The sequence below is a fragment of the Tachypleus tridentatus genome, chromosome 13 (assembly GCF_004210375.1).
Source record: "Tachypleus tridentatus isolate NWPU-2018 chromosome 13, ASM421037v1, whole genome shotgun sequence".
Classification (NCBI taxonomy): Eukaryota; Metazoa; Arthropoda; class Merostomata; order Xiphosura; family Limulidae; genus Tachypleus; species Tachypleus tridentatus.
This window is the reverse complement of record NC_134837.1, coordinates 268,577,598-268,595,783: the sequence shown is the minus strand read 5'-3', so window position 1 is coordinate 268,595,783 and position 18,186 is coordinate 268,577,598. Positions and strand designations below refer to the sequence as shown.

At 32.9% G+C, this 18,186-nt stretch overlaps 1 protein-coding gene across 1 annotated transcript; it reads right to left on the bottom strand.

The window, feature by feature from the left end:
* Positions 1–6,636: 6,636 nt before the first annotated feature.
* LOC143236809 (double-stranded RNA-specific editase 1-like) lies at positions 6,637–14,160 on the bottom strand. Its single transcript, XM_076475385.1, is given in 3 exon segments — positions 6,637–8,563; positions 8,566–9,305; positions 13,410–14,160. Coding segments are annotated over 3 exon segments (2,037 nt in total). The 5' UTR covers positions 13,456–14,160; the 3' UTR covers positions 6,637–7,312.
* Positions 14,161–18,186: the final 4,026 nt, after the last annotated feature.

Here is an 18,186-nt window from a genome sequence, read left to right as displayed (position 1 = left end):
CAATTGCTTTGACGAGCTGTCTCTGTAAGACCTCAAAGAGGATGGTTAATGCTTGTCTTGTTTGGTTCCTTGAATCAAACAACCTCCTCTCACCCACCCAGTGTCGGTTCTGATGACAGTGCTCCACCATGGACCCCCTGATTTGACTTGAAACATCAATCAGAGAAGCCTTTCTCAAACAACATTTTTTATCAATATTCTTTGACATTGAGAAGGCTGATGACACAACATGGAGGTATGACATTTTGCGAGACTTCCATATATATGGGTTATGTGGCCATTTACCCATTTTTATTAATTTTTTAATGGACACGAAATTCCAAGTTCATGTCATTTTGACACTTTCCCTTACTTTTCTACAGGAACTTGGAGTCCCTCAGGGCTGTGTTTTGAGTGTCGCACATTTCAATATAAAGACTGATGCCATCACTCCCTCTCACTGTTGCAAACGGGCTGTATGTCAACGACTTTCACATCTCTTGTCAGTTGTTGAACATGAGATATATTGAGCAGCAACTACAAACTGTCCTCGATCGCATACTGAAGTGGACTAGGACAAACGGCTTTAATTTCTCTCACTCTAAAACCGTTTGCATGTACTTTTGCTGCCAATGGGGTATTCACCTTGATCCTGAACACTGTATTGGTGAAGTTTCTGCTGCCTGTGGTCTCTGAGACCAAGTTCTTGGGGCTTATCTTTGACCATAAGCTGACCTTTATACCACACATTAAGCAGCTAGGGACAAATGCACAAGGGCACTGAACATCCTCCATGTCCTCTCTTCCACCAGTTGGGGAATGGATTGATGTTCTATGTTAAAAATATATCATGCTCTTATTTGATCAAAACTCGACTATGGATCACTGGTCTGTGGCTCAGCCAGATTCTCTGCCTTAAAGATGCTGGACCCCATTCATCACTAAGAACTTCTACTTTGCCCCAGGACTTTTCACACTTCCCCAGTTCAGAGCTTATACACAGTCTCATGCATGAACCTTCATTGCACCTCTCTTTATTATATGCTTCAAAACTTCATTCCTTGCCAAAGCATCCCACTTTGGGTTGTTTTTATTCCTCAGTGGGCCATACTTTTTCAGAACAGATGATCTGCCATTGCTCCTTTTGGCCTTCGCATCCAGGTGCAATTGGATGAATTAGGTCTGTCCTTGGATAACATTGCAGTAACCACTGGTCAGCCCATCCCACCATGGCTTATTACAGCCCCCAAATGTGACCTTTCTTTAAGTCATCTGAGAAAAGCAGATACTCCTGATTGGAAGTATCATCTTTTATTTACTGAACATCTTTCCATTCCAATTTATACGGATGGTTCCAAATCAGGCGACTCTCTGGGCTCTGCCATGGTTTGTTTTGGTTCGGTGGTTGCACGCAGAATCCCTTCTACAGCTTCTGTGTTCACTGCTGAACTGTACAGCATTTCTTTTGCCCTGGATCATATTAAAGCTAAGCAGTACTCAAACTGCATTATTTATACTGATTCGCTTAGTTCTCTACTGGCCCTGGAATCACTTCGTGTTGGTTTACACCCTGTTCTCGCTGATATTCAAAACCGACTGGCCCATTTCTCATTAACATCTACTTCCCTCCAGTTTTTCTGGATACCAGGCACAGTGGTATTTGTGGGAATGAGCTTGCAGACACGGCAGCTAAATCTATCTGCTCTGGCACTATCACCACTATGCCCATTCCATACATGGACTATGGTCCTGTATTTAAGGCTCGGCTCCATGCCAGCTGGCAGTTGACTTGGAGTGAGCAATGTGAAAACAAGCTTTTCCAAATAAAACCCTATATTGGACTTTGGCCGTCTTGCTTCCATAAGGATTGGAAAGAGGAAGTTGTTCTGACTAGACTATGAATTGGTCAGTTTTTAAACTCATTTTCTTTTATCTGGAACTGATGCATCAGTGTGTAATCTGTGTAACACAGGTCACAATAAGCCACATTTTACTTTCTCGTCATCGTTATGACTCTCAACGACTGCACCATTTTAAACATGTTCTGTCCCAAGGTTTGTCCATAACGTTAGACAGTGTTATTGGTGATGGTAACACTGTCCACCCTGATAAAGTTTTTAGTGTTTTAAATTTATACATTAAACCTTTTTTGATGTGGTTCCCTTTTAAGAATCACAATTTCTCAAGTTCGATTAGAAAATGGCCCGTAACATTAAATAACTCAACACCAGGACTTGAAAGGCCAACTTCAGGTGACTAATGCTGCTGTTTGAACTACCCTTTAGTCATCCTGGGAAGTTATTATTACAATTTTGCTGCATGTCTTTTAAAACTTTTATTACTTTTTGAAAATGACCATAATGACACATAACCCAGCACCAGGACTGGAAAGGCCAACTTCAGGTGACTGATGGTGGTTTTTGTACCTACCTGTTAGTCTTCCTGGTAGGTTTGATAATTACCATTATGCTACAGAAAGTCCTTTACTTACAACTTCTCATATTGTGGTTTCTTCCTTAACATTGTACACTAGATGTAAACATTGGTTTTATGCTATTTATGTTTTTGTTTACTTTGTTTTGTTTTACCTTAATTTTCTTTTATGAATTTTACTACACTTACTTTATTTTTACCTGGTGTTTGGTGCAGCTAGCCTAGCTGCTTTGTGCCACAAAACACTAACTCAACCAACCAAATTTTCCCATTTCAGCTCATAAGCCAGGTAGTTTTACACCTTGTGTAATATCTTCTTTCCACTGAGAAATCTCGAGCATCAGGTTTGCTCTAGGATCTAGAAACTCTTCCACAGACCACAACTTGAAAATCCCTGGGTAGAGGAACAGCTAGATTTGTGAAAATGTAGTTTTATTAATTGTCTTTATTTTAGTATCAGTATTACAACTAATGTGTATTCAGGCAATGTTCATGTATTATCAAAATACAAACCAGACATAATTGTTTCACATTTTTAATGAGATAAAATACAATTCAAAAATGAAACTAATATACATTGATGGCAGGGAGTAAGGACATTATAATTACACTCTTACAAATGTTTTCTAGGTTTAACTACTTCACAATCTGCAGTCAATAGTTGAAAGTAGAATAATGAATAACTAAAGAAAATCTACAGTACTTCCAATCTTTTACTAGTATAAATATGGTGAGCTGACGAATACAATAATGTAAGAATTCCATTCTCCAATATTATTATTGTGTCTTGTATGTAACAGAACTACATGTACAGCAAACAATCCTCTAATGTAATATGCTGCTCTTTACCTTGAACCAGATATATCATCACAACCAAAGCTGTTTATTAGTAAATTATTTATGGCTTTTAGACTTTCCACTTAAATATATCCTGGTGAAACCTAAGCAAATAAACTCAGCTACACATGTACAATATAGTAGTGAGCAAGATTTATTCATGTAGTAAAATGTTGGTCTTTTTCACTAGTCTCATATGAATCAAGGTTAACGTGATGAAAAATCATGTTATACTGGATGTCGTTGGTCAAGATGTAAAAATATACATGGCGTTGTGGTTTGTTATATAATATAAAGGTTTTTGGCATACTAAACATTTGATAAGAATAGATATTCCAGTATCTACATAAATGATATGCTTCCATTTGTTTTTCTTGATGAAACACTACAATTCTCATATTATTAGAAAGGTCTGTCTGAGAAGTCCAGTTTGTATATTGGTTTAGTCAAACCTTTTAATGGAACAAGTCTGGTACACAAATAACTAGTTGATGACTGGCATTGATTTCAACTTTAGTTTCTTATTTTTAAAGCATTTCACATAAACACCACCTAACCTTCATGTAATATACTAAATACAATTTCTATGGGTTTCCTCATCTTTTTAGGTCTTAAAATATGTATGTACACTCTATCTAAAACCATGTGTTTATCACTTCATGAACATTCATCCATGGTTTTCATTTCCACTGTACATTTATTTTACTTTGATTCCTTTCACAGACTGCGATGAACACCTTTCAGTTTCTTTCTTTCAAAACCACAATATACACTGAACACTCATAACTGTTATTTTGTACACTTTTATAAATACTATTACTTTACTGTTTCATTAAATAAAGTTGTATATATTTCAAGTAGACCAGACTTTATCGACCTAACACATAATCCCTACAACAAAGTGTAGTTCAAATGGTGTGTGTAAAAATGTAATAAAGACAATCCAAGTATAGGGCATGAAAACTATCAGAGGTTTTATGAAGACAAATTTCAATTTATAAGACTTATGGCAATTAAAAAAAACAGAAAACTGGTGAGATGTTTACCACTTCATAACTTTCACCTAATGAAAAACTGTACAGTATTATCTTAAACATACTTGTATTTATAAGACTTATGGCACGTATAATTAAAAAAACAGAAAACTGGTGAGATATAACTTTAAAAACAGTATTATCTTAAACATACTGTATTTATAAGTGAGATAATTTACCTGGTGAGATGTTTACCGCTTCATAACTTTCACCTAATGAAAAACTGTACAGTATTATCTTAAACATACTTGAGCTGAATGGTTGATAGGAAGGAAACTTGTTTTTAAAACTGTTCTGGTGATGTGTTTCAGCACTAGTGTTTGTTACTTGTTCTGGAAGTTTCTCTCCTGATATTAATGCTGCAGTGTAACTAAGAAGGTTATCGGTAAATTTAATATGTTTTATTAAATTACCAAACTATATCACTGTTGTTTTCAATAAAATCCTGGATGTTAAGAACTGGAATGACAACAAAAGATAAACCAGCTTATTTCTTTAAAGAAAATTATGGAGGACATTATATCTTTTAAACACCACAACATTTAAAAGCACTCTAAAGAAACCAAGGAAATTGAGGTTGGGACTCGGTTACATGTTATAACATTATAGTGGAATTTGGACAGTAAACAAAATACATTAGAAACAGCGGTGAGATAAAACCTTATTCAGTTTATATAAAAGCTAATACTTTTGTATGTTTACAGGTTCATCTTAATTTATTATTCAATGTCCATATACAGCTGTATTTCATAAGTGATTCTTTAGCAAGTTGTCTCTACAGAAGTAATTACATATAATGTATAACAAACTTGAAACAGGTTTGTGTAGAAAAAATAAATAGCTCATGCCTTCATGCTCCCTGGCGAGGGATACAAAAAGCTGAAACAAACTCCAAAATCTTTGAGTGCATAGAATCATAGTGACAGTACTTTAAAATACGTCTTCTACAGTGGTAGAGAAATTTTAGTTTACTTATCAAAATCTGTTGTGTATTTCACAAAATATGTTTAATCAATATCTTCATGAAATATGTGTCAAAAGTTTTCAAACAACATGAGGTGTAACAATTACACAACTCAATTGTTAAGTCATTAATTAACCCAACAGTGATGTTTAATAACACAATTACAGGTTTGGTTTCAAACATCTGTATACTACTTAGGTAATAAAATAGTTTCATGAAATGTATTTAAATTTAAATTTATTTGAAAAAAGGTATAAGTGCACATGAAAACATTATTACAATACTTAACAGTTCAGAATTAGTCACACTGTAAGATAAATAATTTTTCAAAACTAATCCAAAACATCTTTTTCTATTAACTCTCTAAAATCAGATATGGTCAAAGTGTACACCTTTACTGAGTTACATTAAAAACTGAATTTTATCAATGTATGCAAACCCTCTTGACATTGTAATGTAGTTTGATTTCAAATTTTAATATATCTTTTAATTTCCTTATTTCAATACAAAATATTTAAATAAATTCTGAACCTTCGACAAATTTTTGCTCCAAAATGCCCATTTTCAAACTTCTTCTAACCTCAATGACCCACTAATTTTACATGGAATTTCAAACTAATAATATACTTATCCCTAAGCTAAAATTTCATTTCGCAGTAACAAAGTTAAAGAAATATAACCTGCCATGACCCTTGAAAAACATCTTGTTTTCAACAGCTATCATAAATTTTTTTCTGAAATTTACAACTGGATTATTCATAACCAACATAATGTTTCAATTTACTGACAACTATAGAGACATTGGAATAAAACAGTTTGAGTATACTGACCTTGTTTTTTTTCTGTTTACCACTGTTGGAGCTATGATTGACCAGTTACAGGAATTATTTAATAATTTCTTGATTAGCTTAAAAGCTAAGTGAATTATATTAGTTTTAGGGAAGTTATTTTATATTCATGGCAGTATTTCATACTTTAAAAAAAACAACATTGGCATTACTAAAAATTAAGGCTGACCGACCTTTGACATTGAAATTGATGAGACTTCATATTAAATTTATTGGTTTTTATGTGTTTGATTTACTGTTATAAAAGTAACTAAAACATAAACTAAATGATTAGTTAAGATAACTAATAACAAATAGTCGTTATCAATAACAAAACACATAAAGTGCAGATGTGTTGATTAAAGTTGTTTTTTATGTATAGATGTCCAGCAAGTAAACAACTCTTACTGGAGTTAGTCCATCAGGGTCTATGTGTAACTGTAAAAAAATATAAATAACTGTGTGTTACAATGTGCAGTCATTCTGGCACACAAGCTTGGTCAACTGGACCACGTAAACACTAACAAAATAGAGTAGACACAATAATATATAAAATATACGGTTTTACTGAATAAAGTATTTTAATATTCACCTAGAAGGTTCTACAAGTCAAATAGAATATGAACATTCTAAGAAGGAGGAAACTATTTTTTACCTTAGCATGAAAACCACCTTACATTCAGACTAGTCAGTGTCTGAATCAGACTCTAAGTCCATAAATTTACAGAAATACATAATTAAAAGTCTGATTTTTTGTGTACAAAAGAGTTGTAATGTATACTAAGAAATCACCAAATTTCATGTAGATACACTCAGCATATTAAAAGATGTGTATACTTTCATGGCTATCTGGTGGTACAAGATTGGTTAAAATGACCAAAACTGTATACAATCAGTTAATGATAATACTACAACTACTTTTTTTTTATGGAAATTATTATAACGTCAATTTCACTGATGACCCTACGATTTCATCGTGAAACTTAAAATGTCATCTGGTGACTTGTATACATGAACATCCAGACCTTTTACACACAGAAATATACAGTACCATCATGAATTTATAGTGCTTAGAACTTCTAAAAGAAAATTAAAAGGCTATAGCACATGAGGAAATTATAAACAATGTTGAATGTAACAGTATAACATGCAGCTCATAAATGATAGAATGACGTACTCAATTATATCCTCATGACTTACTGACATTAACATGTTTAGAAATACTTGTACAACCACATTCAAAACACCAATTCAAATTGATCCTGTTCAACTGGTTTTTTAATCCAAGTTCCAAGTCCAGCATCCTGAAAAGCCTTACACATCTGATTTTTTATTGTCTGGTAATCCTTAACAATGGCTTTGCTCTCTGAATACAGATGTGGCTTAAAACCATCATTCTGTTTAATATCCAATGACAACTTGCCATAGAGAGAAATAAACCTTGTAAAGAAGGAACGCTTTGAGAGACGTGACATTTGTCCGACATCAGTTTTTCCGGTCTCAGACTTAATTACTTCAGGTAAAAGTTCACCAACTGTCCAATTTACACTGTGGTTGGGAGATTTGAAAGGCTGACGAGTTTCTTGGCTACTGGTGGAGGACAGCTTGGGCTTAGAAAAACAATAAGGACTTGAAAAAGGCCCTATGGAACCTTCTAAACGGCCACAGATGGCACGGTAAAAATGGCTTGGATGAAACAAACTACCAAGAATGATGCTTTCTAGATAAACAGGCTCTAGGAAATGTCTAAGGAGAGCACCCTGCATTCCAAGAATTACCCAAGATGCAACTTTATCAGAGCAAGACATGGTTAATAGTCTCTGCTGCCCCTGGATAATTCCATCCCATGTCTGTACAGTTTCAGTGCTTTTAACTGGAATAGTTCCCTCACCTGCTTCTATTTTAGTACGGAGCAACCCTCGTGCTTTCCTGTTTGGATGCTTGTCTTCCACTAAATCATCAAGAACTTCATGGGGCGAAAAGATTCGAGCATCACCACAGGGCGAAGTACTAATGAACAAGTGGAACTTAACAACAGGTTTCACACGATATCCCCCTCCTTGCTTGGCTTCCAAAATGGTTTTTTCTATCTCCCCTCTAGCAACTAATTCAAGCTGTCCATACAAGAAATCTTTCAAGCATCTTCGAGCAATAACTTCCGCATGACAATCATTTAACGTTACACCATTCATACTGATATGTTCACCATTTATACATTTTGTACCAGTTGTTACAGTTATCACTTGAATGTCGTTCATCTCATCATCTGTCGTCATTGCTATACCTGCCAGAACTTTCCACTTAACATAATCCTTCTTATATGATATGATTTCAGTGAATTTTGCATGTACTTGGGAAGCAATTTTATCTGCTATTGCTGCTGGTAGAAACTGAAAATCATAATTACCACCTTGTTCAGGACTTAAGATTGGATAAGACATAGCATAACTAATTCCATAAAGGCTACTCAGAACAGACTTGGCTGCAGCTGCTTTCGCTTGGCTTGTTTTTTACTTGATCCCGAGCCTTCAAATTTTATGTCCTGGACAGAGACTTCCATTGTAAATCTCATACTAGGTACCATTATATTTTCTCTAATTAAAGTGAATTGGATCCCAGGATGGAGTTCATTTAAAAGCATTACTGGATTCTTTTTATCAGCTTCGGAGACAGCTTTGGAGGCTTTCTTCACATACTCTAACGGATTTGTTTGTCCAGTTGAATCATGTGCAGTATTATCTTGCTTTTCACATTTATTGAAAATTGTTCCATCGTCTAAAGGATCGTCAGTAAAATCTGCATATGTCAGGGTACGGTTCATAGCTTGTACAGCTCTAGCAGTATCTTTAAACTGAACAAAAGAGGTTAGGGCAGCCTGTGCAGCTGCATGTTTAGCTAACTGTTTTGACTTTCCTTTACCATAAAACTTTTGACTGTTTACTTCCACGGATACCTGGAAGCAAGTGTTATGGCCAGTGCCCTCTAGTGACTCAAAAGTGTATTTCAATCCAGGTTTCAGTTCATTCAGTTGCATCAAGGCATTTTTTGGTTGACTAGGCCCATGGCTCTTTTTCTTACGTTTTGCCCGAGGAGCAATCATTACCTCGTGCTGTCTTTTTTGTCCTCTCTTCTCCACATCACATTCCATCAGCTGACTAGTTTCAACATCGACTTTATCACTGGTCCCATTACTGATCCATACCTCTTCATCATCAGTAAACAGACCAGATCCTAGAAATAAAACATATTTTTAATACTGAAACTCTTCTAGCTTCTTATACAAATCCACTGGTGTGGGCACATATTCAGCATTAGTAAAATAAGATGCAACAGACACAGTTTAGCTAATCTTACACCACAGAACTGGATACAATATAAAGGAGATACAAGAAATATCCAAAAAACACTAATATTGACAAAATCATATGGCAAAGTATTTGCTGAACAATAGGTCATTACAGCCCACTGATATAAAACAAAATACTGGCTATAATTTTTACACAGTACTCAGATTTCTTGGGTTCAAATATCCAACCCTGTCAGTTTAATTATTTCTTACAACTACACCTTTTTTGTCAGTTTGTGTTCGAAATTGTAACGTGAGTTTGTTGAATATATTAATAACAATGTCTAATAAGCACTATATTCAACTTTTATACATCAACTGAAACAGCTATTCTATAAAACTGGGTAAATAGTGGAATTTATTAATCAATTAATCATGGAACTCATTAAGTGATTGTTCTCATGTGTAAACATAATCTACCAGGAGCACTCTGATTATAGTGTCTTACTGCCTGTCCAACAGATTAGTGTGTGTTCACCTGAACATATTAATTATTCTTAAATAGTTCAGTTGACACAATTACTTGTCCACATTATAAAGCAATCCGTGGAGGGTCCTAAAATCCGACATGCCCAGTAAATTTAAACTTTATTCTTACAAATAGATTTTTGTTTTTATCAAACAGTAGTAAAATAATGGGAAGTGTATAAGTGATAGAATATAATTTCATAGAAAACTAATTGTTGTGAATACGAACAAAGCTGTTGTAACGAGTTGCATACAGTTACGTATCTAGGTAGCTGGACTATTTAATAGTTCATCAGTAAGGCAGGTTATTTTCATAAAAAATGAAAAATAATAGTAGTTACACTGGGCACAAACATACTGTGCAACATTTATCTTAACAACAAATACACAAAGTGACAATAGTTTACCGATATGGTAGGAAAACAATAATATTAAAAACAACTACTGGTCATCATTCCATCATTATTTTCATGTGATTTAACTGTAAATTTGTCTCACAATGATTTTAAACAATAAATATTATTCTATTTACTTTACTTGCTCTACTCTATAGTAAGAGATTCTGATTATAACACTGGTTGTTGACAAAGAAACTGGTAGTGTCAAAAACTAAACAATATGGAACACTCTTTACAATCTACTTTTAGAAACATATTTTTACTTAAAAACTATAACTGTTTAATAACACGACACCTTGATATTATGTTTTTATATTCTGATTAGACATCTATTACCCTATCTTAATAACATGACCCCTTACTACTCAGGTTTTTATATTCTGTTTACATGTCTATTATCCTGTCTTAATAACATGACACCTTACTACTCAGGTTCTTATATTCTGGTTACATGTCTATTATCCTATCTTAATAACATGACACCTTACTACTCAGGTTCTTATATTCTGGTTACATGTCTATTATCCTATCTTAATAACATGACACCTTACTACTCAGGTTTTTATATTCTGGTTACATGTCTATTATCCTATCTTAATAACATGACACCTTACTACTCAGGTTTTTATATTCTGGTTACATGTCTATTATCCTATCTTAATAACATGACACCTTACTACTCAGGTTCTTATGTTCTGGTTGCATGTCTATTATCCTATCTTAATAGGTTTACACTTTAAAAATACACTTCCACGTGTCCAGGTTTACACTTTAAAAATACACTCTACATGACCATGTTTACACTTTAAAAATACACTCTACGTGACCATGTTTACACTTTAAAAATACACTCTACGTGACCATGTTTACACTTTACAAATACACTCTACGTGACCATGTTGACACTTTACAAATACACTCAATGTGTCTAGGTTCACACTTTAAAAATACACCACTCTACATGACGTCCCATATATCATTTTCAGGAGTTATTTATCAGACACAATAATACACCTCCCACCCATCCCTATCATGTGATATTACATTGTTATTTACATAATCCTTAATCAACCTTTATAATACATTATGTCAAACATTTCCCTTCACCCTGGTTATTTTTATCTTTTAATTTTACTGTTTTTAGTGATTCTCTGACTGATAAAGCTGTAATATGGTGAACTTAGTTTAAATTGTAGTTTTTGCTGATAAAACTATATTGTGTTGTTTTTATGTGTTCTGCTATAGCAGTTTTCTACTTTATTTTTCCTTACATAACCTACATGTCCCTTTAATCTGTAATTTAAATTACTTTTAGTTTGACCAATAAAAGACTCTAACATTCACATTGTATTTTTTTCAAATCCCAGTTTCAACTTTTAATACTGGAATATAACGTGCAGTAAAAAATTATTTTTATGTTCTTTTCATAAATAGACGTTATCGTAATGTTTCTTAAATGTTTATTTATTACTTTGGTTCAAATCCTCTTTCAACACCTTCAAACTTAATTAGTAACTCTTAGTTGTTCAAATCTTTCTGTCTTATACATGTTCCAAACAAACGTACAGTGTCACTTGTACAGGCCAGGTTTTGGGTTACTGTCCCATTTGGAATAGTACCACTAATTATATCTCATCATTTTACAAACATATCATGGTTAAAATATGAAACTTTAATAGGCATTTGGGGTTCATTTTCACTGTATACCTAAGTAGTTTCTTCAGTTTTTAAAACATATTTCCACATAAATTAAACCAAATTTGAATTGGGAGTGTGGTTTTCACAGGTATGATACATCATCTGTAGTCACCCACCAGAGATGGTCAGTTAGAGAAGTTACCAGTCATTAATCAGTAGGAATGTCAGTACTGTTTTATTCAAGCTTGCAAAATAAAACATTATTCTTACATTGGACATTTAAAACAAAAAGAAAAATGTATACCATTCTCGAGTAGTTATATCACTATGTGGTATGGTAGAGTACAACTGTATGTTAATAATATCTATTGTGAAGTACAACTGTCTGTTAATATCTATTGTGAAGTACAACTGTCTGTTAATAATATCTATTGTGAGTACAACTGTCTGTTAATAATATCTATTGTGAGTACAACTGTATGTTAATAATATCTATTGTGAAGTACAACTATCTGTTAATAATATCTAATGTGAAGTACAACTGTATGTTAATATCTATTGTAGAGTACAACTGTCTGTTAATAATATCTATTGTGAGTACAACTGTCTGTTAATAATATCTATTGTGGAGTACAACTGTCTGTTAATAATATCTATTGTAGAGTACAACTGTATGTTAATAATATCTAATGTGAAGTACAACTGTATGTTAATATCTATTGTGAAGTACAACTGTCTGTTAATAATATCTATTGTGAAGTACAACTGTCTGTTAATAATATCTATTGTGAAGTACAACTATCTGTTAATATCTATTGTGAGGTACAACTGTCTGTTAATAATATCTATTGTGGAGTACAACTGTCTGTTAATAATATCTATTGTGGAGTACAACTGTCTGTTAATAATATCTATTGTAGAGTACAACTGTATGTTAATAATATCTATTGTGAAGAATGACTGTATGTTAATAACACTATAAACAACAGATACAATCTGATGATATATATATTTATATTCCAGAATTTCTCCATGGCTTGGCATAAGTCTGAAATTTCATTCTTAAAGTAAAAATACGTAAGTTTACATAAAAATTATATTTATAGTTACATATCATACTGATCTTAAGCTGTAAGAAAAATTGTATTTTTTAAAACTAAATAACATTTTAGGGCTTTATAATTTTAGAAAAGAAAAAAAATACAAGCAGATTACACATAATTAAAGCTTAAAATCTTTTAACTAACCAGTAGTAAACATGTGTCACTTTCAAAGTCTACACATAAAGGAAAATATTAATTTCATAACATGTCAATTTACAAAATTAAAGCTATATTCTATGCCATTTATTTTTATTAACATAAAAAGCTATATTAAGCCTAATTTACAACGACACAAAACTAGGCCTAATATTAGGATAACTAATACTGACACTGCAAGTAAAGCTAATTCAAACTGATAGTTTAGGTAAGAAATCTTGTTCACCTTTTTGTAATACGTTTTGGGTTGTATTAGACTGATCACCCATCATTAAAATGTGATCCTAATCTTGATATTTGATATATCAATTAAAGTACCAGATAAAGAAACGTGTAATATTTTAAAAACTAGAGTGGGGCTAAATTCTACCGCAACAACTCTTCAACCGTTATGTTGTAAAATCAAGGACGCTTTCACATTTGTTGCCTCTTCGACGTTATCACTAGGAAACACTTTATCGGTCGCCGCCTCCCCGTGTTTTTCGAAAGAATCAAAGTCTCTCACTTAGTTCTTGACCATATAAAACAGCAACATTCACGGATCATGTGTGACTGGAAGCCATGTTGAATGAAGTCTTATAGGTCACTAATTTAATCAAAATCACACCAAACATTTTTTTGTCATTCGATAAATTAATGTTATAAATGGCGTCTAGACCAGTAATGTCCATCTTATCCCAGCCAGCCCTGAGTTCTGGAACTTAACGAAACGCTTCGTCGGCATTCGATAGAATAAATATAGTGTGGCCGACATGTCATTATATTCTTCCTTGTTGTTGTTGTGATTTGGGAAACAATGTGTAATCAGTGCTTTACCCACCATAAGTATCGAAACACGGTTTCTAACGTTGTATGGCCGCAAACTTAAAATAGGGTATATATTCTTCTTTACTTTCATAAGTTTTTGTAATTTCATGAAATAACATATACTATGTTTGAGTTATGCGCAAGGGGTAACCATGTACTTCAGCTATGTAATAACATTATTTAACACTATGCTTTCAATACATCCTGGACTTGTATTTATAATCTGCTTTAAATATACCAGAAAACTTTACGTCACATTCTTGGAATTTTATCGGTTTTCTAAACCTATCTTAATATACTCTTCATTCTTAACATCATAATTTTAAAAAATTACAGTTCTCTGGCTAAGTTATGAACGACGGCATTAAAAATATAGATTAATTGAAGACAAAATTGAATCAGTCAATTATTTAGATGTGTGTTTGTTATTGCATTTATTGCGTTATTTTTTACAAGTTCATTTTATGTTACTTCCCATATTGTTTGAAAGATCTGAACATTTGCAACACAGGCATACAACTTACCACAGTGTACAAATGTTCAAGCTTGTAGAAATCTAAATAATTTGTTCTCATTAATTGGATTGAACATTGACTTTATTTTACCAGATAATTTGAAATCACCAAGGAATGAAATAATAATGTGACAACATTTACGTTAAAAGTGGGTTATTATTTCTTTGAAAATAGAACTTTGATTAAACTTCAACTTTCATTCGAGAAGACCATAAAATGAAATTATAAATGTGCTAGACATGATAAAACATTGGAAAAGAAAGAGACATATCGTAAAGTAAAACTAGAAGAAAGGAACACAAAACTGAAATATAATCAGCAAGAATATGACAGTAATCTAAGAGAGAAATTAAAAGAAAGGGATGTTATATTTAAAGAAAAATTGAAATCAAAAATTAGTTTTATTGTAGACAAGATCATTGAAACTCTAGGGAGCATACTGAAGATTTACAACAATAAATTTGAAGAAAGACAGAAGGACATCCATCAAGTCAAAAATGAAGTTCAAAAGGATATGAACAAAGTCAAACATAAAGTAACCAAAAAGTACCAATGTGGTAGGAAGGAACACTGATGATGGAATATAGCATCTATAAAACGAATTATTAAACTTAAGAAATAAACCAGCAAGATCTCTATCTGTTCTGACCCAAACGTTCTAACCAAAAACATAATCTCCTACTAGATATAGAATAAAAAAACTTATTTGGTTTAAATTTGTTGCCATTATAGCTGTGCCACCCGTTACTGAAGAGCCTTCCCGGAATATTCTATTCATGACACCACCAGATACAGTTCTAGAATATAGCTGGGAAATTCAAAATCAGTCTAAAAACCAACAGACTATCGTGAGAAGCTACCAAGCTTAAATCAAAATCAGTTCCAAAGTGAAATAGTAAACAACAAGCTGTTTATCTTACTGCCAATTTAAAAGGATCAACTTTGATAAAATTAAGCCTTCCAGGAGGTCACTAATAATCCATGTTTTTATGAATACAAAACTGATACAGGAAAAATATAAAGTATTTATTTATAAATATATAGGAATACATTCACGAATACTTTGTGAGGTAAAATTTAAATCTGGGATCCAATGTTTAGTAAAACATTAGTCAAATTTAAATCTGGGAACCAGTTTTGCAGCCAAGTAGAAGACGCTTCATACCGAGTGTAGAGAAAAGATTGAAGTTATATGTGGACAGGATGATGTCCATAAACACGTAGCACTACATGACTGGAGGTAACAATGTTCTGACACTGGGTTAAATCTATTACCTCTTCGAAAGGTGTCAGTATTGTCACCACAGTTCAGTCATGAAAAGTAAGTTTCAATGTACAAGTATCTAGGTTATCTAACTTCATCTTAATTTGTGAATTTCATTTTGTTAGTGTTACCGACTAAACTCTTATCTCGCTCTCGAGTAGATCAGTTGCTAGCCTTGATTTTCAAATATAGGACACGATGGTTGATGCTTTGGAATATACTTTCAACAATGGTTCGGCTTTTATTCATGCTATCCTTGTCCATAAATTGTGGCATGTTGGAAAGCAGACATCATGTTTAGGAAAAATTTTGGATAAATTATCTGCTGATTTAGATTCATCCAAAAGTTTATCTTCTGAGTCACTATTCGTGGATGACTTATCACCATCTCTTGTAATCTGTAGTGTTTGTTGTTAAAACCCAGGTAAGCAGAAAACTTTGATCATGTTAGATGGTTTGTCAGATGTCACATATGACACAGTATTGTTGATGTTAAAGATTTATTATTTCCTGCTATTGAACTACGGTGTTATAAGATATGTGACATCCCTTGAAACACCAACATGCCAGCATGACTATTTATATTCTCCAGTCAAGCATAAAGTTACCAGTGACTGTAAGAAAGCTGCATATTTGTCTGCTATTCCAGATATCCACAGTAACATTGATGTTGGCTACAAGTTATAGTATAAAGACGACTGTTTTTTGGACTTCATCAAACCTACTCTTAAATAACGTTGTAGACAGTTGCTTGCAGTTGTAAAGAACATACCTATAATCTATGTCTACACTACATATTGAACATCGTTTGACCTCACCACTGAAAAGGATTACAGTGTACCAGTAATAGAATTGATGAGCTTTTTAGGCCACATCTAAGATGTTGTTAAGAAACTGTTATGACCTTTGAATTATAAGACTAAATTAGTAAGACCAGCGGATCATATTATTTCTGTACATTCAAATATTTAGGCAAGTACGTGTATACGTGTGTGTTTTATTATAAACTATGTAGTATGCAGCAGATATGGGACATTTGTATTCAAATACAACTTTGGGAATATACGTACTTATATTCGAATACTTTAGTCGGGAAAATTAAAGTATTCGTATTCGCTGAATTATTTAGTGAATACTTAATAATTTAAAACTAAATTTTAATCTTTGAACTCATAAATGTTATAGACTGTCATTATTATGTCTCCAGTACATTAATTTTTCTTTGAATACAAACTTCGTTCCCAAGGGAAGAATTTTCTATGAGAATGAAAATTTGTACTCAAAAAGGAATTAACATTTTCTGTGGAGAAAATAACATAGTATAATATTTTATTTGACAGAAGAAAACCTTGACTTTCTATTGCTTATAAGTAATTACTATTGAGCGTAAGAGAGGATGTGACAGATGAGTGTGGCAAGAGAAGTCTGATTTTCTATTCGATGGTTATTAAGCTAAACAAAATTGAAGGCTATGAAAATTTTACTTTGTCTGAGCAATGAAAATGTTATAATAAGTAATTTACGTTAAATTTCGTCCTTCTTTGAGGGTGTTAAATAAAGAAGAGAAAAGGGAATGCCTACGGAAAAAATCGCATTTCTCACACAGGGGATTTTTTTAAAATTTGCACACTATTAAACTAAGCTGTGGTTTTATGCCATATTATTTAGTAGAACGTGAAAAACAGAAGTGTAATTAAATTTTAAATGTAACCTACTGCAAACATCGTGACGTGCGCTGTAAAAGATACCCGTGACGAGAGGATTAATAATTTATTTTATTTTGCAAAACACTATTGTTTTTATAATTAATAGTTAATTAAACCTAATTATACGGAACTAGACCTAGCTTGTCAAACTTTCTGACAGTTTCTGGAGCGCAAAATTAAATTACTAAACAAAAGTAAAAAAAAAAACTAAATGTTTTTTTTACGATGTTTACAAGTTGGCACTGTAGGCTTAATTTTTTGTCGCATGTTGCTCAAGGGTATTTTGAAGTAAGCAGTAGGTACAATTTATATTATTCTAGGTTGTGCTTGATATTTGTTTGTATGTTTTATTGAATTTAGCACAAAGCTGTTCGAGGGATACTGCACTAATCGTCCCTGATTCGGAAGTGACAGAAGAGATGGTTAGTTAACGCCACCTACCGCCATTTCTTATTTTAGTCTTCATTGAATAGTGGGTTTGAACATTACACAATCAATATCAGTTCTCTTTCTTTCTATAAACATTATTTTATCCTCACACTATTCCACTTCTTTTTTTTTTTTTTTTTTTACACATATAGTATTCGCTCTCTCACATACAAACATGCAATGGTCACGCGCTAGAATTCAGTGGAATTTGAATTGTCGAAATTTACTGCAGCTCGTATAGAGTGAGCCACCTACTCTGTCACTGGTTTTATAATAATTTGA